Genomic DNA, 25,955 nt, shown 5'->3' on the forward strand with positions numbered 1-25,955 from the left:
GCAATTTAGAGTCAAAATTGCCAAAATTGCTTCCAGGTAGAAAATATATATTCAGCTAGTCTAGCGGCAAACTAGAGGAGAACGGAGATGGTAATGAAGGCTGTGGGTTATCTGGGAGACACATTTCTTCCCATTAAAATGTTTCCTCCCAATATTACCACCATAATTGCACCCACTTGACATGAACATGGTCCACTGCTTGGTCAGCTGAAGATGAGTCACTCTGAACAATAACACAGACAGCAGGTTTATACAAATCCCCGTTGTTGGTTAGAAGAAAGGGATGTAATGTGATAAAAAATAAGCCTTATTGCTTTGCTTTTCACTTGTTATTTGCCGTGGTATGCGTAGTGATACTTCAAATAGAACAGTAAACAAGTATTTTTGCCTCATATCCATGGTATATAGTCTCATATACACACGGCTGAGATGCAGTTTTATGTACATTATAAACTGGGTAGTTCGAGCCCTGAACGCTGATTGGCTGAAAGCCGTGGTATATCAGACCTTATACCATGGGTATGACAAAACATGTATTTTTACTCTTCTAACTACAACGGTAACTCGTTTATAATAGCAATAAGGCACCTCGGGGGTTTGTGGTATATGGCCAATACACCATTTACATTTACATTTAAGTCATTTAGCAGACGCTCTTATCCAGAGCCATGGTTAAGGGCTGTATCCAGGCAGTCCGCGTTGGGTCGTGCGTAAGAACAGCCCTGAGCCAAGGTATATTGGCCATATACCACACCCCCTCTGGCCTTATGGCTTAAATAACACAATAAGTATATGGCAACAACAGTCCTCTTTCTGCCAATCCAAGCCCTGACAGGGGAACCAGGCTAATAATTGAAGGTTCATGGTTTATTCTGCTCTTTACCTGCCATTTAAATAGGAATGTACCATTTGGTAGGTAGCTAGTTACTATTTGTGTTGAATTGAAGTATCAATACCTTTTGTTTGCACATCATTTCTTAGTAAATAATAGATGCAATAATTACCATATGAAGTAATACTGTGTAATTATAGTGTTACAGATTGAAGCTCTCCTCTCTCCTGGCACTGGCAGATCAATGATGGGTCTAATTATGAACCCTTGGGCCAGTGAGCATTCTCTATGGATTTTTTCATGGGAAAATTACCATGTACCATGGCAGTGACCCGCGACACAACCAACCAAGGAGCTGGCTGGCGCTGGGGGTTTTGGATACACAATATATATAGAGGAAATTTAAATATTTTAAATATCCTCTCCGGTTTGAGTGGAAAACGTGGGAAAGATGATTTATTCTCAGGTCAGAAAATGTCTTATGATTCTCTAGAATCTAGATGGGATATAATGTATATCCAGGAGGAAAGAGAACTTTCATTTCCCTTGACGACACATTGCACCCTCACCCATTTATAACTCAATCTGAAATGAGTGGCACACACACACACACACACACACACACACACACACACACACACACACACACACACACACACACACACACACACACACACACACACACACACACACACACACACACACACACACACACACACACACACACACACGGTATAAACCTCAAGTCATTTTCATTTCAGACAGTGGTTAGAGATTGCATACAGCCATGCAGAAAATGGAAAATATCCCTTGAATTTTGAGTTACCTATTTGAATGTCCTTCCCTTACTTCCCGAAGATACACAATACAACCCAAAATGTCAGAATCCTTAACATATAGCCTTTAGATGCATTTGCTTAAAATAGTATAGTCAGTTAAGCAATTAGAGAGTGAAATACTTTCCAAGAACAGCCGGGACAAGGACAAAGCCAATTCTAAATTGGTGTGACATTTACATTACATGACTCATATGTGACTCATACAGTATGTGATGAACTATAAGCAGTGATTGAAATCAAACTACCCATCGTTGTCTAATCTGATGTAATGCAATTATGATTTATTGTTTATGCGTTGAGTATTCAGTAATACTTTATTAGGGATCCCATTATATCTAACAAATTACACAACATATACCCAATACACACAAATCTAAGTAGGAATGAATTAAGACTATATACATATGCAATGTCAGAGTGGAACGGACTAAGATACAGTAGAATAGTATAAAAAAAACAGTATATACATATGAGGTGAGTAATACATGATATGTAAGCATTATTAAGTGAACGAGATACCGTAGAATAGTATAGAATACAATATATATATATATATATATATATATATATATATATATATATATATATATATATATATATATATGAGATGAGTAATGGAAGATATGTAAATCTTATTAAGGGACTAAGATACCGTAGAATAGTATAGAAAACAGTATATACATATGAGATGAGTAATGCCAGATATGTAAACATTATTTAAGTGAGTAGTGTTCCATTCCTTGAAGTGGCCAGTGATTCCTTGTCTATGCTTATAGGCAGCAGCCATAATAATGACTGCAATGAAGTGAATGGAATAGTATCAAACACAAGGAAACCATGGGTGTGATGTGTTTGATACCATTCCATTCATGTGCTAGTGATGGCTGTTTAACAGTCTGATGGTCTTGAGATAGAAGCTGTTTTTCAGTCTCTCGGTCCCAGCTTTGATGCACCTGTACTGACCTCACCTTCTGGATGATAGCAGGGTGAACAGGCAGTGGCTCGGGTGGTTGATGTCCTTGATGATCCTTTTGGCCTTCCTGTGACATCGGGTGCTGTAGGTGTCCTGGAGGGCGGGTAGTTTGCCCCCGGTAATGCGTTGGGCAGACCGCACCACCTTCTGGAGAGCCTTGTGGTTGCGGGCGGTGAAGTTACCGTACCAGGCTGTGATACAGCACGACTGGATGCTTTCAATTGTGCATCTGTAAAAATTTGTGAGGGTTTTAGGTGACAAGCCAAAGGCTCTGTTGTGCCTTCTTCACCACACTGTCTGTGTGGGTGGTCCATTTGAGTTTGTCAGTGATGTGTACGCTAAGGAACTTGAAGCTTTCCACCTTCTCCACTGCGGTCCAGTCGATGTAGATAGGGTGGTGCACCCTCTGCTGTTTCCTGAAGTCCATGATCATCTCCTTTGTTTTGTTGACGTTGAGTGAGAGGTTGTTTTCCAGGCACCAGACTCCCAGAGCCCTAACCTCCTCCCTGTAGGCTGTCTGGTCGTCGTTGGTAATCAGGCCTACTACAGTTGTGTAGTCTGCGAACTTGATAATTGAGTTGGAGGCGTGCTTGGCCACGCAGTAATGGGTGAACAGGGAGTACAGGACGGAGCTGAGCACGCACCCTTGTGGGGCCCAGGTGTTGAGGATCAGCGGAGTGGAGGTGATGTTTCCTACCTTCACCACCTGGGGGCGGCCCGTCAGGAAGTTCAGGACCCAGTTGCACAGGGTGGGGTTCAGACCAGGGCCTCAAGCTTATATAGTCAATAAACAGCATTCTTACATAGGTATTCCTCTTGTCCAGATGGGATAGGGCAGTGTGCAGAGTGATGGCGATTGCATCGTCTGTGGATCTATTGGAGCGGTACGCAAATTGAAGTGGGTCTAGGGTGGCAGGTAAGGTAGAGGTGATATGATCCATGACTAGTCTGTCAAAGCACTTCATGATGACAGAGGTGAGTGCTACGGGGCGATAGCCATTAAGTTCAGTTACCTTTGCCTTCTTGGGTACAGGAACAATGGTGGCCATCTTGAAGCATGTGGGGATAGCAGACTGGGATAGGGAGAGATTGAATATGTCCATAAACACACCAGCCGGTCTGCACATGCTCTGAGGTGCGGCTAGGGATGCCGTCTGGACTAGCAGCCTTGTGAGGGTTAACATGTTTAAATGTTTTACTCGCGTCGGCCACGTAGAAGGAGAGCCCACAGTCCTTGATAGCGGGCCGCGTCGTTGGCACTGTGTTATCCTCAAAGCGTGCAAAGAATGTGTTTAGCCTGTCCTGAAGCAAGACGTCGGTCTCGGCCACATGGCATGTACAGTTAAATTCTGAAGTTTACATACACCTTAGCCAAATACATTTAAACTCCGTTTTTCACAATTCCTGACATTTAATCCTAGTAACAATTTCCTGTCTTCGGTCAGTCAGGATCACCACTTTATTTTAAGAATGTGAAATATTAGAATAATAGTAGAAAGAATTATTTATTTCAGATTTTATTTCTTTCATCACATTCCCAGTGGGTCAGAAGTTTACATACACTCAATTAGTATTTGGTAGCATTGCCTTTAAATTGTTTAACTTGAGTCAAACGTTTTGGGTATCCTTCCACAAGCTTCCCACAATAAGTTGGGTGAATTTTGGCCCATTCCTCCTGACAGAGCTGGTGTACCTGAGTCAGGTTTGTAGGCCTCCTTGCTCGCACACACTTTTTCAGTTCTACCCACAATTTTCTATAGGATGGAGGTCAGCTCTTTGTGATGACCACTCCAATACCTTGACTTTGTTGTCCTTAAGCCATTTTGCCACAACTTTGGAAGTATGCTTGGGGTCATTGTCCATTTGGAAGACCCATTTGCGACCAAGCTTTAACTTCCTGACTGATGTCTTGAGATGTTGCTTCAATATATCCACATCATTTTCCTGCCTCATGATCCCATCTATTTTGTGAAGTGCACCAGTCCCTCCTGCAGCAAAGCACACCCACATCATGATGCTGCCACCCCTGTGCTTCACTGTTGGGATGGTGTTCTTCGGCTTGCAAGCATCCCCTTTTTTCCTCCAAATATAACGATGGTCATTATGGCCAAACAGTTCTATTTTTGTTTCATCAGACCAGTGGACATTTCTCCAAAAGTACAATGTTTGTCCCCATGTGCAGTTGCAAACCGTAGTCCGGCTTTTTTATGGCGGTTTTGGAGCAGTGGCTTCTTCCTTGCTGAGCGGCCTTTCAGGATATGTCGATATAGGACTAGTTTTACTGTGGATATAGATACTTGTGTACCTGTTTCCTCCAGCATCTTCACAAGATCATTTGCTGTTGTTCTGGGATTGATTTGCACTTTTCGCACCAAGATACGTTCATCTCTAGGAGACAGAACGTGTCTCCTTCCTGAGCAGTATGATGGCTGTGTGGTCCCGTAGTGTATATACTTGCGTACTATTGTTTGTACAGATGAACGTGGTACCTTCAGGCATTTGGAAATTGCTCCCAAGGATGAACCAGACTTGTGGAGATCTACCATTTTTTATCTGAGGTCTTAGCTGATTTATTTTGATTTTCCCATGATGTCAAACAAAGAGGCACTGAGTTTGAAGGTAGGCCTTGAAATACATCCACAGGTACACCTCCAATTGACTCAAATTATGTAAATTAGCCTATCAGAAGCTTCTAAAGCCATGACATACTTTTATGGAATTTTCCAAGCTGTTTAAAGGCACAGTCAACTTAGTGTATGTAAACTTCTGACCCACTGGAATTGTGATACAGTGAATTATAAGTGAAATAATCTGTCTGTAAACAATTGTTGTCAAAATGACTTGTGTCATGCACAAAGAAGATGTCCTAACCTACTTGCCAAAACTATAGTTTGTTAACAAGACATTTGTGGAGTTGTTGAAAATGAGTTTTAATGACTCTAAGTGTATGTAAACTTCCGATTTCAACTGTATGTTACTGTCACTATTGAGACTGAAGGCACTTACAAGTGAATGTGATGTGTTTTATTAGTCACATGGTTTGGTTGTTTTTTGAGGCTGATCCTCCATGGTGCTGCCTGTCCAACTCATCAGAGAGTTCATTATGAACCAGGACAGAATTAATGGACTGCCGGCTGCTCTGGATATGAAAGGGCCCTTGCCTGCCCTTTTTATAGTATTCATCACGCATCTCAGAAATCTCTGTCCCTCTCATTGCTATCAATCCCTCCCTCCCTCTCTCTCTTCTCCCCATCTCCCTTCCTCCCCATCTCCCTCCCTCAGTTCTCCCCATCTCCCTCCCTCTCTTCTCCCTATCTCCCTCCCTCTCTCCTCCACATCTCCCTCCCTCCCTTCTCCCCATCTCCCTCCCTCAGTCCTCCCCATCTCCCTCCCTCTCTTCTCCCTATCTCCCTCCTTTTCTCCTCCACATCTCCCTCCCTCCCTTCTCCCCATCTCCCTCCCTCCCTTCTCCCCATCTCCCTCACTCCCTTCTCCCCATCTCCCTCCCTCAGTCCTCCCCATCTCCCCCCTCTCTTCTCCCTATCTCCCTCCCTCTCTTCTCCCTATCCCCCTCCCTCTCTCCTCCACATCTCCCTCCCTCCCTTCTCCCCATCTCCCTCCCTCCCTCTCTCCCCATTTCCCTCCCTCTCTCCCCATCTCCCTCACTCAGTCCTTCCCATCTCCCTCTCTCTCTCCCCATCTCCCTCCCTCTCTCTCCCCCCATCTCCCTCCCTCCCTTCTCCCCATCTCCCTCCCTCCCTTCTCCCCATCTCCCTCCCTCAGTCCTCCCCATCTCCCCCCTCTCTTCTCCCTATCTCCCTCCCTCTCTTCTCCCTATCTCCCTCCCTCTCTCCTCCACATCTCCCTCCCTCCCTTCTCCCCATCTCCCTCCCTCAGTCCTCCCCATCTCCCTCCCTCTCTTCTCCCTATCTCCCTCCTTTTCTCCTCCACATCTCCCTCCCTCCCTTCTCCCCATCTCCCTCACTCAGTCCTCCCCATCTCCCTCTCTCTCCCCATCTCCCTCCCTCTCTCTCCCCATCTCCCTCCCTCTCTCTCCCCATCTCCATCCCTCCCTTCTCCCCATCTCCCTCCCACTCTCTCCCCATCTCCCTCCCTCCCTTCTCCCCATCTCCCTCCCTCTCTCTCCCCATCTCCCTCCCACTCTCTCCCCATCTCCCTCCCTCCCACTCTCTCCCCATCTCCCTCCCACTCTCTCCCCATCTCCCTCCCTCTCTCCTCCCCATCTCCCTCCCTCTCTCCTCCCCATCTCCCTCCCACTCTCTCCCCAACTCCCTCCCCTCTCCCCATCTCCCTCCCTCCCCACTCTCTCCCCATCTCCCTCCCTCTCTCCTCCCCATCTCCCTCCCTCTCTCCTCCCCATCTCCCTCCCTCTCTCTCCCCATCTCCCTCCCACTCTCTCCCCAACTCCCTCACTCTCTTCTCCCCATCTCCCTCCCATAGTCCTCCCCATCTCCCTCCCTCCCTCCCTCTCTCCTCCCTATCTCCCTCCCTCCCCCCTATCTCCCTCCCTCTCTCCTCCACATCTCCCCATCTCCCTCCCTCTCTCCTCCCCATCTCCCTCCCACTCTCTCCCCATCTCCCTCCCTCTCTCTCCCCAACTCCCTCCCTCTCTCTCCCCATCTCCCTCCCTCTCTCCTCCCCATCTCCCTCCCACTCTCTCCCCATCTCCCTCCCTCTCCTCCCCATCTCCCTCCCTCTCTCCTCCCCATCTCCCTCCCTCTCTCCTCCCCATCTCCCTCCCTCTCCTCCCCATCTCCCTCCCACTCTCTCCCCATCTCCCTCCCTCTCTCCTCCCCATCTCCCTCCCACTCTCTCCCCATCTCCCTCCCTCTCTCTCCCCATCTCCCTCCCTCTCTCTCCCCATCTCCCTCCCTCCCACTCTCTCCCCATCTCCCTCTCTCTCTCCTCCCCATCTCCCTCCCACTCTCTCCCCAACTCCCTCACTCTCTTCTCCCCATCTCCCTCCCATAGTCCTCCCCATCTCCCTCCCTCCCTCCCTCTCTCCTCCCTATCTCCCTCCCTCCCCCCTATCTCCCTCCCTCTCTCCTCCACATCTCCCTATCTCCCTCCCTCTCTCCTCCCTATCTCCCTCCCTCCCCCCTATCTCCCTCCCTCTCTCCTCCCCATCTCCCTCCCTCTCTCCTCCCCATCTCCCTCTCCCTTCTCCCCATCTCCCTCCTCCCCATCTCCCTCCCTCCTCCCCAGACACCTCCAAGGGAGAGTCGTGACTTACTCCAATCCTAGGAGGAATTGTCACCGTCCTCACATGGCTGCACATGGACAGACTTGTTCTGTTCAACTTCAATCAGAACATTCCCATCATTTTTATGGAGGTTTTTAAATCAATAGAATGCATTGGAAATGCTAAGAAAGTGACCACAATTCCCAATTCCTTTGATTACTTTGACAAGCACACCAAAATATTGAAATTCTGCCAATTCAGTTCTCTGCATTTTCTATGGATTTTTCATAGAATGAATTGAAATTGATATGACCACAGTTCCAATGATGTTTTTGACTTGAAACCCAATAGTTTTTTTTTAACATAGTACAAGTCACAAGCATATTGATAAAGCTTTTATTATTATAAGTAATTCATAATTTCACAGAATACTGCATTGTAACATGACAACGGCAAATTATGTGCCCATAATATTCTCCAGGGAACTTCCCAGAATACTAAATTTGTGCTGTCAACATGCTTCATAGTAGAATGTCCTTTATCCCTACAATACTGTTAACTCTATTGTTCACTTAGAAAACAACATGAACCATGAGAAAACTGCTTTATTACCAGCATGCAAAACAACAGTTCATGCATCTGCCTTATCTGCAATATGGACTTCTGAGGACGCAGACGTTTTTAAACGTTTTACAATGTATGAATATCAAGAAATTTAGCAAAATCTCAACAAACTCTTATAAAAAAAGGAACGGGGGTGTTCTGTACATTCCTTCATCGATAGTTGAATGTTTGTCTATAGGGATGTCAGTTTGGTTGTTCGTTTGTGTGTGTCCCCCCATCATACCAATGCTTTGAATGATACAGTTGCTTTACAGATGCAAGCCTCGGAGGCCACGCATGCACAATGAAAAGAACAAACAAACGAAGAGCAAAACAGTAAACTTTTCAGTTAGTCAGCATAAGGTACTGTCTGTTGTAACGAGTGCGTTGGGCCCCTCCTCTCAGGGGGCGAATGTCCTGGAAGACTCGAACTCGCTGGGCACTTTGGGCTTGATGCCCTTGTTGTTGTAGTAGTCAACCACCTGGTTGGGCACTTCTGCTAGGACAGTCTTCGCCAGCTCTGCCGGTGAGCCCTGGAGATAAACAGAGAGAAACCTGTCTCTTCCTGTAACACTCAGGTAACCTCCCAGTTCCTCAGGTAACCTCCCAGTTCCTCAGGTAACCCTGCCAGTTCCTCAGGTAACCTCCCAGTTCCTCAGGTAACCTCCCAGTTCCTCAGGTAACCCTCCCAGTTCCTCAGGTAACCCTGCCAGTTCCTCAGGTAACCCTGCCAGTTCCTCAGGTAACCTCCCAGTTCCTCAGGTAACCTCCCAGTTCCTCAGGTAACCCTCCCAGTTCCTCAGGTAACCTCCCAGTTCCTCAGGTAACCCTGCCAGTTCCTCAGGTAACCCTCCCAGTTCCTCAGGTAACCTCCCAGTTCCTCAGGTAACCCTGCCAGTTCCTCAGGTAACCCTGCCAGTTCCTCAGGTAACCTCCCAGTTCCTCAGGTAACCCTGCCAGTTCCTCAGGTAACCTCCCAGTTCCTCAGGTAACCTCCCAGTTCCTCAGGTAACCCTCCCAGTTCCTCAGGTAACCTCCCAGTTCCTCAGGTAACCTCCCAGTTCCTCAGGTAACCCTGCCAGTTCCTCAGGTAACCCTCCCAGTTCCTCAGGTAACCCTCCCAGTTCCTCAGGTAACCCTGCCAGTTCCTCAGGTAACCCTCCCAGTTCCTCAGGTAACCTCCCAGTTCCTCAGGTAACCTCCCAGTTCCTCAGGTAACCCTCCCAGTTCCTCAGGTAACCTCCCAGTTCCTCAGGTAACCCTGCCAGTTCCTCAGGTAACCTCCCAGTTCCTCAGGTAACCCTCCCAGTTCCTCAGGTAACCCTCCCAGTTCCTCAGGTAACCCTCCCAGTTCCTCAGGTAACCTCCCAGTTCCTCAGGTAACCTCCCAGTTCCTCAGGTAACCCTCCCAGTTCCTCAGGTAACCTCCCAGTTCCTCAGGTAACCTCCCAGTTCCTCAGGTAACCTCCCAGTTCCTCAGGTAACCCTCCCAGTTCCTCAGGTAACCTCCCAGTTCCTCAGGTAACCTCCCAGTTCCTCAGGTAACCTCCCAGTTCCTCAGGTAACCCTCCCAGTTCCTCAGGTAACCCTCCCAGTTCTTCAGGTAACCCTGCCAGTTCCTCAGGTAACCCTGCCAGTTCCTCAGGTAACCCTGCCAGTTCCTCAGGTAACCCTCCCAGTTCCTCAGGTAACCTCCCAGTTCCTCATGTAACCTCCCAGTTCCTCAGGTAACCTCCCAGTTCCTCAGGTAACCCTGCCAGTTCCTCAGGTAACCTCCCAGTTCCTCAGGTAACCCTGCCAGTTCCTCAGGTAACCTCCCAGTTCCTCAGGTAACCCTGCCAGTTCCACAGGTAACCCTCCCAGTTCCTCAGGTAACCCTCCCAGTTCCTCAGGTAACCCTCCCAGTTCCTCAGGTAACCCTGCCAGTTCCTCAGGTAACCCTGCCAGTTCCTCAGGTAACCCTCCCAGTTCCTCAGGTAACCCTCCCAGTTCCTCAGGTAACCTCCCAGTTCCTCAGGTAACCCTCCCAGTTCCTCAGGTAACCCTCCCAGTTCCTCAGGTAACCTCCCAGTTCCTCAGGTAACCTCCCAGTTCCTCAGGTAACCCTGCCAGTTCCTCAGGTAACCCTCCCAGTTCCTCAGGTAACCTCCCAGTTCCTCAGGTAACCCTCCCAGTTCCTCAGGTAACCCTCCCAGTTCCTCAGGTAACCCTCCCAGTTCCTCAGGTAACCTCCCAGTTCCTCAGGTAACCCTCCCAGTTCCTCAGGTAACCCTCCCAGTTCCTCAGGTAACCCTCCCAGTTCCTCAGGTAACCCTGCCAGTTCCTCAGGTAACCCTCCCAGTTCCTCAGGTAACCTCCCAGTTCCTCAGGTAACCTCCCAGTTCCTCAGGTAACCCTCCCAGTTCCTCAGGTAACCCTCCCAGTTCCTCAGGTAACCCTCCCAGTTCCTCAGGTAACCTCCCAGTTCCTCAGGTAACCCTCCCAGTTCCTCAGGTAACCCTCCCAGTTCCTCAGGTAACCCTCCCAGTTCCTCAGGTAACCTCCCAGTTCCTCAGGTAACCCTGCCAGTTCCTCAGGTAACCCTCCCAGTTCCTCAGGTAACCCTCCCAGTTCCTCAGGTAACCCTGCCAGTTCCTCAGGTAACCCTGCCAGTTCCTCAGGTAACCCTCCCAGTTCCTCAGGTAACCCTCCCAGTTCCTCAGGTAACCCTCCCAGTTCCTCAGGTAACCCTCCCAGTTCCTCAGGTAACCTCCCAGTTCCTCAGGTAACCTCCCAGTTCCTCAGGTAACCCTCCCAGTTCCTCAGGTAACCCTCCCAGTTCCTCAGGTAACCCTGCCAGTTCCTCAGGTAACCTCCCAGTTCCTCAGGTAACCTCCCAGTTCCTCAGGTAACCTCCCAGTTCCTCAGGTAACCTCCCAGTTCTTCAGGTAACCCTCCCAGTTCCTCAGGTAACCTCCCAGTTCCTCAGGTAACCTCCCAGTTCCTCAGGTAACCCTGCCAGTTCCTCAGGTAACCTCCCAGTTCCTCAGGTAACCCTGCCAGTTCCTCAGGTAACCTCCCAGTTCCTCAGGTAACCCTGCCAGTTCCACAGGTAACCCTCCCAGTTCCTCAGGTAACCCTCCCAGTTCCTCAGGTAACCCTCCCAGTTCCTCAGGTAACCCTGCCAGTTCCTCAGGTAACCCTGCCAGTTCCTCAGGTAACCCTCCCAGTTCCTCAGGTAACCCTCCCAGTTCCTCAGGTAACCTCCCAGTTCCTCAGGTAACCCTCCCAGTTCCTCAGGTAACCCTCCCAGTTCCTCAGGTAACCTCCCAGTTCCTCAGGTAACCCTGCCAGTTCCTCAGGTAACCCTCCCAGTTCCTCAGGTAACCTCCCAGTTCCTCAGGTAACCCTCCCAGTTCCTCAGGTAACCCTCCCAGTTCCTCAGGTAACCCTCCCAGTTCCTCAGGTAACCTCCCAGTTCCTCAGGTAACCCTCCCAGTTCCTCAGGTAACCCTCCCAGTTCCTCAGGTAACCCTCCCAGTTCCTCAGGTAACCCTGCCAGTTCCTCAGGTAACCCTCCCAGTTCCTCAGGTAACCTCCCAGTTCCTCAGGTAACCTCCCAGTTCCTCAGGTAACCCTCCCAGTTCCTCAGGTAACCCTCCCAGTTCCTCAGGTAACCCTCCCAGTTCCTCAGGTAACCTCCCAGTTCCTCAGGTAACCCTCCCAGTTCCTCAGGTAACCCTCCCAGTTCCTCAGGTAACCCTCCCAGTTCCTCAGGTAACCTCCCAGTTCCTCAGGTAACCCTGCCAGTTCCTCAGGTAACCCTCCCAGTTCCTCAGGTAACCCTCCCAGTTCCTCAGGTAACCCTGCCAGTTCCTCAGGTAACCCTGCCAGTTCCTCAGGTAACCCTCCCAGTTCCTCAGGTAACCCTCCCAGTTCCTCAGGTAACCCTCCCAGTTCCTCAGGTAACCCTCCCAGTTCCTCAGGTAACCTCCCAGTTCCTCAGGTAACCTCCCAGTTCCTCAGGTAACCCTCCCAGTTCCTCAGGTAACCCTCCCAGTTCCTCAGGTAACCCTGCCAGTTCCTCAGGTAACCTCCCAGTTCCTCAGGTAACCTCCCAGTTCCTCAGGTAACCTCCCAGTTCCTCAGGTAACCTCCCAGTTCTTCAGGTAACCCTCCCAGTTCCTCAGGTAACCCTGCCAGTTCCTCAGGTAACCCTCCCAGTTCCTCAGGTAACCCTCCCAGTTCCTCAGGTAACCCTCCCAGTTCCTCAGGTAACCCTGCCAGTTCCAGTAAAGACTCACATGTTTGAAGTTGCGGAAGGGGACGAACTGGACGATGTCTCGTAGGCAGGGCTCCCCCTTGGGCGAGCGAAGGATCCCGTCATCTCCATCCAGCATCTGCATGTCACTGAAGTCAGCACTTCCCACGCCTACAATGATGATGGACATGGGCAAGTGGGAGGCTTGGACGATAGCCTCGCGGGTGTCTGCCATGTCTGTGATCACTCCGTCCGTTAGGATGAGCAGAATGAAGTACTGCTGCAGAGATAAAGGAAGTCAATGACTGGGGAGAAACGTGAGAGAGTAATGTCTGTGGGGTGTGTTGGAAATACATGTTGAGCATAACTCTAAAATGTTGCGCAAGTCTCCCATTGACATCAATACATGATTTAAGCTCAAGCTAGGTTCAAGCTATGATCCAAATCGATTGGTTCCAAGGAGAGGAGGACAACTGACAGCTAGCTTACCATGGCCTCCTTGGTGTGCATTTCCTGTGAAGCGGAGCTGGCTACTTTCTGGATGATGGGGGCGATGTTGGTGGGGCCGTAGAGCTGAAGCTTAGGAAGGCATGTCTGATAGGCCTCCACCACCCCTTGGATACCTGCACACCCATAGACATATGTTGGAAAACACAGAATAACACACACACAGTAACACTCACATAGCCATATACTTCTGGAGAACTCTGGGTATTTGGGGACACACGACCAACAGCAATGCACACAGGTGTGAAGGTATCTTTGTGGAGTAATTGAGACCCATGATATTCCAGGATATTTTTCACTTTGAGGGAAGCGGTCACTCTGTGAATAGTTAGTTACCTTCACAGCTGCATTGACTTGTATTTATCTCTTCTCACCACTACATGGATCACAGCAGTGGCCTCCCATTAGGCCGAGCAGCAGAAGTAATGCTATTTTCTGATTGAGTGGGCATTTGAGGTGCACACACATCTTTGGAAAATTTCACTTAATTAACAACTCCTCCATCAAGACCTCACTGTGCGTGCACACACACACACACACACACACACACACACACACACACACACACACACACACACACACACACACACACACACACACACACACACACACACACACACACACACACACACACACACACACACACACACACACACACACACACACACACACACACACACCACAGCTAGTGTAGCCTAACAGTGAAATGCTTACAGGCCCTTTTCAAAAATGTAGAGAGAAAAGTTTTAACAAATTATAACACTTGGAATAAATCCACAATGAGTAAGGATAACTTGGCTATATACACAGGGTACCAGTACTGAGTCAATGTGCATGGGTACGAGGTAATTGAGGTAGATATGTACATATAGGTAGGGGTAAAGTGACTAGGCAACAGATATATAATAAACAGTAGCAGAAGTGCATGTAATGACTCAAAAGAGTTAGTGCAAAAAGTGTCAATGCAGATAGTCTGGGTAGCTATAACTATTTAGCAGTCTTATGGCTTGGGGGTAAAAGCTGTGTGCCGGGTCCTGTTAGTTCCAGAATTCAGTACCACTTTCTGTGCAGAAGCAGGGAGAACAGTATATGATTTTGGTGACTGGAGTCTTCCTCTGACACCACCTGGTATAGAGGTCCTGGATAGCAGGGAACTCAGCCCCAGTGATGTACTGGGCCGTACACACTATCCTCTGAAGCGCCTTGCGGTCGGATACCAAGTGGTGATGCAGCCAGTCAAGACGTGTCATCAGCAAACATAATCATGGAGTTGTGAGTGGCCAGGCAGTCGTGGCTGAACAGGGAGTACAGGAGGGGACTAAGCACACACTTCTGATGGGGGCCCTTGTTGAGGGTTAGCGTGGCAGATGTGTTGTTGCCTACCCTCACCACCTGGGGGCGGCCTGTCAGGAAGTCCAAGATCCAGTTTCAGACGGTAGTGTTCAGTCCAAGGGTCCTGAGCTTAGTGATGAGATTTGTGGGCACAATGGTGTTAAACGCTGAGCTGTAGTCGGTGAACTGTGTTCTCACATGGGAGAGGGCAGTGTGGAATGCAATAGAGGTTACGTCATCTGTGGATCTGTTGGGGTTTTATGCGAATTTAATTGGAGTGGGTCCACACAGAGAGAGAGAGAGAGATTTCATTATCAGTGAGAGGCTCTCCTGAGGGTATGAGAGTGTGAGTGTGTGGAGAGGTGTAGAGCAGCAACATTAAGACATCTGGAGGTCTGATTACCGACCACTATACTGCAGACATCTGGAGGTCTGATTACTGACCACTATACTGCAGACATCTGGAGGTCTGATTACTGACCACTATACTGCAGACATCTGGAGGTCTGATTACTGACCACTATACTGCAGACATCTGGAGGTCTGATTACTGACCACTATACTGCAGACATCTGGAGGTCTGATTACTGACCACTATACTGCAGACATCTGGAGGTCTGATTACTGACCACTATATTGCAGACATCTGGAGGTCTGATTACTGACCACTATATTGCAGACATCTGGAGGTCTGATTACCGACCACTATACTGCAGACATCTGGAGGTCTGATTACTGACCACTATACTGCAGACATCTGGAGGTCTGATTACTCACCACTATATTGCAGACATCTGGAGGTCTGATTACTGACCACTATACTGCAGACATCTGGAGGTCTGATTACTGACCACTATACTGCAGACATCTGGAGGTCTGATTACTGACCACTATACTGCAGACATCTGGAGGTCTGATTACTGACCACTATTCTGCAGACATCTGGAGGTCTGATTACTGGCCACTATACTGCAGACATCTGGAGGTCTCATTACTGGCCACTATACTGCAGACATCTGGAGGTCTGATTACTGACCACTATACTGCAGACATCTGGAGGTCTGATTACTGACCACTATACTGCAGACATCTGGAGGTCTGATTACTGACCACTATACTGCAGACATCTGGAGGTCTGATTACTGACCACTATACTGCAGACATCTGGAGGTCTGATTACTGACCACTATACTGCAGACATCTGGAGGTCTGATTACTGACCACTATACTGCAGACATCTGGAGGTCTGATTACTGACCACTATACTGCAGACATCTGGAGGTCTGATTACTGACCATTATACTGCAGACATCTGGAGGTCTGATTACTGACCACTATACTGCAGACATCTGGAGGTCTGATTACTGACCACTATACTGCAGACATCTGGGGGACTGATTACTGACCACTATACTGCAGACATCTGGAGGTCTCATTACTGGCCACTATACTGCAGACATCTGGAGGTCTGATTAATGACCACTATACTGCAGACATCTGGAGGTCTGATTACTGACCACTATACTGCAGACATCTGGAGGTCTGATTACTGACCACTATACTGCAGACATCTGGAGGTCTGATTACTGACCACTATACTGCAGACATCTGGAGGTCTGATTACTGACCACTATACTGCAGACATCTGGAGGTCTGATTACTGACCACTATTCTGCAGACATCTGGAGGTCTGATTACTGGCCACTATACTGCAGACATCTGGAGGTCTCATTACTGGCCACTATACTGCAGACATCTGGAGGTCTGATTACTGACCACTATACTGCAGACATCTGGAGGTCTGATTACTGACCACTATACTGCAGACATCTGGAGGTCTGATTACTGGCCACTATACTGCAGACATCTGGGGGTCTGATTACTGACCACTATACTGCAGACATCTGGGGGTCTGATTACTGACCACTATACTGCAGACATCTGGAGGTCTGATTACTGACCACTATACTGTAGACATCTGGAGGTCTGATTACTGACCACTATACTGCAGACATCTGGAGGTCTGATTACTGACCACTATACTGCAGACATCTGGAGGTCTGATTACTGACCACTATACTGCAGACATCTGGAGGTCTCATTACTGGCCACTATACTGCAGACATCTGGAGGTCTGATTACTGACCACTATACTGCAGACATCTGGAGGTCTGATTACTGACCACTATACTGCAGACATCTGGAGGTCTGATTACTGACCACTATACTGCAGACATCTGGAGGTCTGATTACTGACCACTATTCTGCAGATATCTGGAGGCTGGCACGATGACACACACAACACCTCACGGACAGGTTTGGTTTGCAGGCCTTGTGAACAGCAGCAATAATACTTGTGGACATTCTCCTTTCACTAAAGGATAGTTTAACAAATGGATATCTTCTATAATTTTTATTTTTCTCAAATATCTCCCTACGTAAAAATAAAACTCCCCCAATAAATGCAAATACAGCAGGAAAAAAAAAAAATTGTCCAATAAGAATGGACACATACAGGGCTCTGGTCTGGTCCATCCCTGAGCTCGCTCTTTTGCGAAGGACAAAAATACCAGGATTGACAAAAAAAATAAAAATAATAATAATAATTATATTACTGACCACTATACTGCAGACATCTGGAGGTCTGATTAATGACCACTATACTGCAGACATCTGGAGGTCTGATTACTGACCACTATACTGCAGACATCTGGAGGTCTGATTACTGACCACTATGCTGCAGACATCTGGAGGCCTGATACTGACCACTATACTGCAGACATCTGGAGGTCTGATTACTGACCACTGTCATGACGTTGCCCTCTTTGGACACTGCGAGCACCATCCCCGACCTCTATACTTCTGACACCAGGCTCTGTAAGAGCGGTTGTAAATTCTTACGAGGAGACCCTCTCCTCATGGCCATAGTATAGAGAGAACAAAGGAGTTCTTCCACCTCACAGAACTGGAGAACCGAATGACATTTATGTTCTGGAGAAGGTATAAAAGATCGGTTATGAATCCAGCTATGAACTGGTCCGTTTGGTACAATTTTGTGAAACTATTGAGAGACAATACGGCCACATTACCATAATCATGATTATACAATAGCCTCAGCTATGAGACTTACATCTAAATGGTTGTATAAAATTAATGAATAAGGATGAAGCTATTTGTGAGATGATGGGATGCTATGTAATGATGTTAATGTGAGAGAGTTGTATTTCTGTTTAAAGTTTCACTAAGTCATTGGCACGCCCCCAGGGACACAGACAGGACCTGGCGTCATGAGACAGTCTTTTCTGCTCTTCCGAATAAAACCCCCACCGAGGTTTTCTATCACCAGACCGAGCTTACCTCAATTACGAGATGGCTAAAGGTTGGAGACCATGCATTTCTCTTGATTAACTTTTAACCTCTCTGGGCTAGGCGGGACGAATTCGTCCCACCTACGTAACAGCCACTTGAAGCCTGTGGCGCGATTTTCAAAACCTTAAAAATCCTATTACTTCAATTTCTCAAACATATGACTATTTTACAGCTATTTAAAGACAAGACTCTCGTTAATCTAACCACACTGTCCGATTTCAAAAAGGCTTTACAACGAAAGCAAAACATTAGATTATGTCAGCAGAGTACCAAGCCAGAAATAATCAGACACCCATTTTTCAAGCTAGCATATAATGTCACAAAAACCCAGAAGACAGCTAAATGCAGCACTCACCTTTGATGATCTTCATCAGATGACAACCCTAGGACATTATGTTATACAATACATGCATGTTTTGTTCAATCAAGTTCATATTTATATCAAAAACCAGCTTTTTACATTAGCATGTGACGTTCAGAACAAGCATACTTCCGGGGAATTCGCTAACATTTTACTAAATTACTCACGATAAACGTTCACAAAAAGCATAACAATTATTTTAAGAATTATAGATACAGACCTCCTCTATGCACTCGATATGTCCGATTTTAAAATAGCTTTTTGGTGAAAGCACATTTTGCAATATTCTAAGTACATAGCCCAGGCATCACGGGCTAGCTATTTAGACACCCGGCAAGTTTAGCACTCACCATAATCATATTTACTATTATAAAAGTTTGATTACCTTTTGTTGTCTTCGTCAGAATGCACTCCCAGGACTGCTACTTCAATAACAAATGTTGGTTTGGTCCAAAATAATCCATCGTTATATCCGAATAGCGGCGTTTTGTTCGTGCGTTCCAGACACTATCCGAAATGCTAAAGAAGGGTCGCGCACATGGCGCAATTCGTGACAAAAAAATTCTAAATATTCCATTACCGTACTTCGAAGCATGTCAACCGCTGTTTAAAATCAATTTTTACGCCATTTTTCTCGTAGAAAAGCGATAATATTCCGACAGGGAATCTCCTTTTCGGCAAACAGAGGAAAAAATCACAAAGGCGGGGGCGGTCGGGTCACGCGCCTAAGCCCAGAGTCCCTTGATCGGCCACTTGAGAAAGGCGATAATGTGTTTCACCCTGGGGCTGGGATGACGACATTCAAGTTTTTCCCGGGCTCTGAGCGCCTATGGACGACGTAGGAAGTGTCACGTTAGAGCAGAGATCCTTAGTAAAAGATAGAGATGGAAAAGACGTTCAAGAAATGGTCAGACAGGCCACTTCCTGTAAAGGAATCTCTCAGGTTTTGACCTGCCATTTGAGTTCTGTTATACTCACAGACACCATTCAAACAGTTTTAGAAACTTTAGGGTGTTTTCTATCCATATGTAATAAGTATATGCATATTCTAGTTACTGGGTAGGAGTGGTAACCAGATTAAATCGGGTATGTTTTTTATCCAGCCGTGTCAATACTGCCCCCTAGCCCTAACAGGTTAACCATACCACGTGGTTAAACTCTTAGACTATCGATACCGACAGAATAAGAACAAGTCTTTGATATTAATTACTAGTCTGCAGCTAGGAATTCGGTATCATTGAACGCGAAGACCGACAACCGCCGAAACATCTGTCCTATAACGACATTAATGAATGTCACTCTGAACTACCCATTCTAACCACGACAGAGAGAGAGAGGGCGGACAGACTCTCCAACAGAAACGAACCTTTCAACAGAGATCCCAACGACACACTGAGCGTAAATATATATATTGATTGCAATTGTTCCTGAATGAGTGAGCGTTCATGTGCAAAGGTTTAGCATTTCAATTGTTATAATTATCAACTCTGTAGTGTCTCCTCAGCGACCCCCACTCCCCTTTTGTCTAACAAGCCGCCATGCCGGCTTAGCCCACTAGGGCACATTCCTCTATCATTTCTCTGTAACGATATATACTGTTTGTTATGCATTTCAGCACATACAGTTGACCGGAGCAGTGCTAGCAGGGCAGAAATTTGACGAACTGACTTGTTGGAAAGGTGGCATCCTATGACGATGCCACGTTGAAAGTCACTGAGCTCTTCAGTAAGGACATTCTACTGCCAATGTTTTTGTATGACTGTGTGCTTGATTTTATACAGCTGTCAGCAATAGGTGTGGCTGAAATAGCCGAATCCACTCATTTGAAGGGGTGTCCACATACTTTGTATATATAGTGTATCTTTCACAAGCACAAACACCGGCACGTACACACACAGGCAGTCTCAGCTTGCCACTCCCTCTACCAACAGTAATGCAAACTTTCACCTTCAAACAGATATCAATATCAATAATTAGTACAGGCACAAAGGAAGACAATGTTTGACTGAGCGTGCGTGTGTGCGCGCATTGGCGTGTGTCCACATCTAACAGCATCTGTACGACAGTCAGTTTTCTTGCATGAAAAACTGCAAGCTATGCCCTCTGCCTTGGGAGGTGGGCTGGAAGCTTGCCTGACAGAGGAGTACTGAGACTGATCTATTCCTGGCTGCTTTCCTGGCAAGAATCTCTGGACTGGATCAGAACCTGTCTGGCTCCTCTCCACCCATCCAGGGCAGCTGCCAATCAAAACAAGCAAGATAATAGAGTGACACGAATACAAGGTAGAAAGTGGAGGATGAGCTGAAAAGCTGAAAAAATAGTGTATTCTTTTACAGTGTGTGAAAAAGTGTTAGGGCTGTGTGCAGGTGAGCTGGATAGATCAAATGAGATCAATTGAATTAAACTTGGCAACTTTGTAACATATTTAACTATTTCTATGAGAATGAAGCCTTACTTTTCAAGGAGAATCATATTCACTTGAAGTCGGAAGATTACATACACTTAGGTACGAGTCATTAAAACTCGTTCTTCAACCACTCCACAAATTTCTTGTTAACAAACTATAGTTTTGGCAAGTCGGTTAGGACATCTACTTTGTGCAAGACACAAGTAATCTTTCCAACAATTGTTTATAGACAGATTATTTTACTTATAATTCACTGTATCACAATTCCAGTGGGTCAGAAGTTTACATACACTAAATTGACTGTGTCTTTAAACAGCTTGGAAAATTCCATAAAATTATGTCATGGCTTTTGAAGCTTCTGAAAGGCTAATTGACATCATTTGAGTCAATTGGAGGTGTACCTGTGGATGTATAGTACGCAAGTATAAGTATAAACACCATGGGACCACGCAGCCGTCATACCGCTCAGGAAGGAGGCGTGTTATGTCTCCCAGAGATGAACATACTTTTGTGTGAAAAATGCAAATCATTCCCAGAACAACAGCAAAGGACCTTGTGAAGATGCTGGAGGAAACAGGTACAAAAGTAATCATATCCACAGTAAACTATATCGACGTAACCTGAAAGGCCTCTCAGCAAGGAAGAAGCCACTGCTCCAAAACCGGCATAAAAAAGCCAGACTATGGTTTGCAACTGCACATGGGGACAAAGATCATACTTTTTGGAGAAATGTCCTCTGGTCTGATGAAACAAAAATAGAACTGTTTGGCCATAATGACCATCGTTATGTTTGGAGGAAAAAGCGGAACGCTTGCAAGCCGAAGAACACCATCCCAACAGTGAAGCACGGGGTGGCAGCATCACGTTGTAGGGGGGCTTTGCTGCAGGAGGGACGGTGCACTTCACAAAATAGACGACATCATGAGGAGGGAAAATTTTGTGGATATATTGAGGCATCATCTCAAGATATAATTCAGGAAGTTAAAGCTTGGTCGCAAATGGGTCTTCCAAATCGACAATGATCCCAAGCATACTTCCAAAGTTGTGGCAAAATGGCTTAAGGACAACAAAGTCAAGGTATTGGAGTGGCCATCACAAAGTCCTGACCTCAATCCCATAGAAAAATTGTGGGCAGAACTGAGAAAGCGTTTCCGAGCAAGGAGGCCTTCAAACCTGATTCAGTTACACCAGCTCTGTCAGGAGGAATGGGCCAAAATTCACGCAACTTATTGCGGGAAGCTTGTGGAAGGCTACCCGAAATGTTTGACTCAAGTTAAACAATTTAAAGGCAATGCTACCAAATACTAATTGAGTGTATGTAAACTTCTGACCCACTGCGAATGTGATGAAAGAAATAAAAGCGGAAATATATCATTCCCTCTACTATTATTCTGACATTTCAAATACTTAAAATAAAGTGGTGATCCTAACTGACCTAAGACAGGGAATTTTTACTAGGATTAAATGTCAGGAATTGTGAAAAACTGAGTTTAAATGTATTTGGCTAAGGTGTATGTAAACTTCCGACTTCAACTGTACATAATGATACCTATCCAACGCAAAGTTTATTATGAAAACATATTTCTCATAAAGGTTTATGTTCAAAGTTCACCCAATTGGTGCATGTGCTGTGAGAGTGTCATTTAATTACAGGGAGAAGTATCTCTCCAGAGTTTGAGTGAGAAACATTATCATTTATATTACCTCAAATCGGAGGATGTCTCAATGCAGACAGACTTTCCTATTCACCTTCATGGTCTGTCTCTCACTTCACACCTCACTGTCTTATTACTTTTCTGTCTTAATCTCTCCTACAACCTCATAAAGAATCACAAAGGATGTGTTAACACTACCTGTTCAACCTATTCTATGCAGTATTGCATTTTGTTTATGTTATAAAACATTTGTCTTGCTAGCAGCTTTAGAAAAGTATTTCTCTCCAGGGAGTTATGTTTTAGACATTCAGAAAACATTATTTCTCTCCAGGGAGTATTACACAAAGGGCTGTTGCGGTGACCGTATTACCGCCACACCGGCGGTCACGAGTCATGAAGACAGTCAAATTCCACGTGACCGTTTAGTCACGGTAATGAGCCTTCTCCAAGCTCTGATGCTGCTGATGGTCAAGCCTACCAAACTAGCTAACTACCTGGTACTCAGCACTCTATTGTCCCTCTAATCCCTCTGACATCAACGCAAATATAATTGAAAATCTAATCAAACACTTAACCTGTTAGGGCTAGGGGGCAGTATTGACACGGCTGGATAAAAAACGTACCCGATTTAATCTGGTTACTACGCCTGCCCAGTAACTAGAATATGCATATAATTATTGGCTTTGGATAGAAAACACCCTAAAGTTTCTAAAACTGTTTGAATGGTGTCTGTGAGTATAACAGAACTCATATGGCAGGCCAAAACCTGAGAAGATTTCAAGCAGGAAGTGGCCTGTCTGAGAAGTAGTGTTTCATCTTGGCTCTTTTTATTGAAGACTCAGGATCTGTGCAATAACGTGACACTTCCTACGGCTTCCATAGGGTCTCAGAGCCCGGGAAAAAGCTGAACGATATCGAGGCAGGCTCTGGCTGAAACACTTTATCGCTTTTGGCAAGTGGCCACTCAGAGTACTATGGGCTTAGGCGCATGCCCGCTTCGACCGAATGCTTTCTTTTCCTTTGTCTGTTTACCTAAAAGCAGATTCCCAGTCGGAATATTATCGCTTTTTTACGAGAAAAATGGCATAAAAATTGATTTTAAACAGCGGTTGACATGCTTCGAAGTACGGTAATGGAATATTTAGAATTTTTTTGTCACGAATTGCGCCATGCTCGCCACCCTTATTTACCATTTAGGATAGTGTCTAGAACGCACAAACAAAACGCCGCTATTTGGATATAACGATGGATTATTTTGGACCAAACCAACATTTGTTATTGAAGCAGAAGTCCTGGGAGTGCATTCTGACGAAGACAACAAAGGTAATAACATTTTTCTTATAGTAAATCTGACTTTGATGAGTGCTAAACTTGCTGGGTGTCTAAATAGCTAGCCCTTTGATGCCGGGCTATCTACTGAGAATATTGCAAAATGTGCTTTCACCGAAAAGCTATTTTAAAATCGGACATATCGAGTGCATAGAGGAGTTCTGTATCTATAATTCTTAAAATAATTGTTATGCTTTTTGTGAACGTTTATCGTGAGTAATTTAGTAAATTCACCGGCAGTGTTCGGTGGGAATGCTAGTCACATGCTAGTCACATGCTGATGTAAAAAGCTGGTTTTTGATATAAATATGAACTTGATTGAACAAAACATGCATGTATTGTATAACATAATGTCCTAGGGTTGTCATCTGATGAAGATCATCAAAGGTTAGTGCTACATTTAGCTGTGGTTTGGGTTTATGTGACATTATATGCTAGCTTGAAAAATGGGTGTCTGATTATTTCTGGCTGGGTACTCTGCTGACATAATCTAATGTTTTGTTTTCGTTGTAAAGCCTTTTTGAAATCGGACAGTGTGGTTAGATTAACGAGAGTCTTATCTTTAAAATTGTGTAAAATAGTCATATTTTTGAAAAATTTAAGTAATAGCATATCTAAGGTATTTGAATAACGCGCCACAGGATTCAACTGGCTGTTGAGTAGGTGGGACGCAAGCGTCCCATCTAGCCCATAGAGGTTAATGAGAGTCCATGAGCTCATGTGCACAACATTTCTATAGGCTATGCAATTGGGAGAGAAAACAGAGTGATGGCCTCTATTAAAAAGAGGAGGTTCACATCAGCTTTCTGTACTATATTTCTTTTTCAACTTTCCTAATATTAAGTACATTGCTTATCTTTATAACAGGAGTATAGCCTACCTGGCTGGCATGAAAATTAACCATGGGAAAAGTGTCCTCCATTCGCTATTTAAGTGCATAGATGACATGTATTTTTTCCCCTGCTGTTTCAAAACAGGTGCATGATAATGGTCCATTCTAAATCAAAACAAATTTCACACATATATATTATTTAGTATATGTAAAGACAAGATTCAATCAAGAATAGTCTGATGGGTGAAAATATTAGCTTATATATTATCACTTGTGAATGATGCCCAGCATAAGAAACATTGCCTTTTTAGTTGTTTACTTTTTCTAATCATAGTTTCACACCTCATGTAGCCTAGCCCATAGGCCTATATGTTTTGATAAGGTTTGCCAACTTGCCAACTAAAGTGGCCAAATAACTTCCTAAAATTAAGCACATTAATCCGCTTTACAAGGGGTGTAGAGCCTGATTGGCATACATAAGCAGCGTGTGAGTTTCAAGTTGGAGAAGATCATTTTCACAAAGAAATATGCACCTTTATAATAAAAGCATTAAATGCATAATCGCATTTGTGGCCACTTTTGATAATGGTGTTTTCCCGCTAATGGAACATTTGTGCATACAGCCTGCATACAGCATTGCTGCGCTTATAATGTGAAGAAATAGTGTAATAGTTTATCACATTTTAAGTTAAACGTTCTAATCTGTTGCGTCAGCCTCATTGCGTAAAAACGTATTTTTTTGGATGCTAGTGGTTGTATTAAATTTGGGATCTATCACATCCCACAACTGTTCCAGACTATGTTTGGAATATTTATTTCTCGCACAGAATAGGTCAACTACAGTGGTAGGCTTGATTACCAACAACAACGAGACGGCCTACAGGGAGGAGGTGAGGGCCCTCGGAGTGTGGTGTCAGGAAAACAACCTCACACTCAATGTCAACAAATCAAAGGAGATGATCGTGGACTTCAGGAAACAGCAGAGGGAGCAGCACCCTATCCACATCGACGGGACAGTAGTGGAGAAGGTGGAAAGTTTTACGTTTCTCGGCGTACACATCACGGACAAACTGAAATGGTCCACCCACACAGACAGCGTGGTGAAGAAGGCGCAGCAGCGCCTCTTCAACCTCAGGAGGCTGAAGAAATTCGGCTTCTCACCAAAAACACTCACAAACGTTTACAGACGCACAATCGAGAGCATCCTGTCGGGCTGTATCACCGCCTGGTACGGCAACTGCTCCGCCCATAACCGTAAGGCTCTCCAGAGGGTAGTGAGGTCTGCACAACGCATCACCGGGGGCAAACTACCTGCCCTCCAGGACACCTACACCAACCGATGTCACAGGAAGGCCGAAAAGATCATCAAGGACAACAACCAACCGAGCCACTGCCTGTTCACCCCGCTATCATCCAGAATGCGAGGTCAGTACAGGTGCATCAAAACAGGGACCGAGAGACTGAAAAACAGCT

At 46.0% G+C, this 25,955-nt stretch overlaps 1 protein-coding gene across 2 annotated transcripts in view; it reads right to left on the reverse strand.

Moving 5' to 3' along the window:
- Positions 1–8,229: 8,229 nt before the first annotated feature.
- LOC106574097 (copine-4) overlaps positions 8,230–25,955 on the reverse strand; it is a 104,922-nt gene continuing 87,196 nt past the window's right edge. For both annotated transcript variants that reach the window (XM_082960117.1, XM_082960115.1), the window contains 3 exons: positions 13,180–13,313; positions 12,734–12,970; positions 8,230–8,983 (listed from right to left, as the gene is read on the reverse strand). In XM_082960117.1, coding sequence (XP_082816243.1) covers positions 8,852–8,983; positions 12,734–12,970; positions 13,180–13,313 — 503 coding nt within the window. In that variant the 3' untranslated portion in view covers positions 8,230–8,851. The remainder of the gene's footprint in view (positions 8,984–12,733; positions 12,971–13,179; positions 13,314–25,955) is intronic.

This window comes from Salmo salar, chromosome 02 (genome assembly GCF_965601325.2).
Source record: "Salmo salar chromosome 02, fSalSal1, whole genome shotgun sequence".
Classification (NCBI taxonomy): Eukaryota; Metazoa; Chordata; class Actinopteri; order Salmoniformes; family Salmonidae; genus Salmo; species Salmo salar.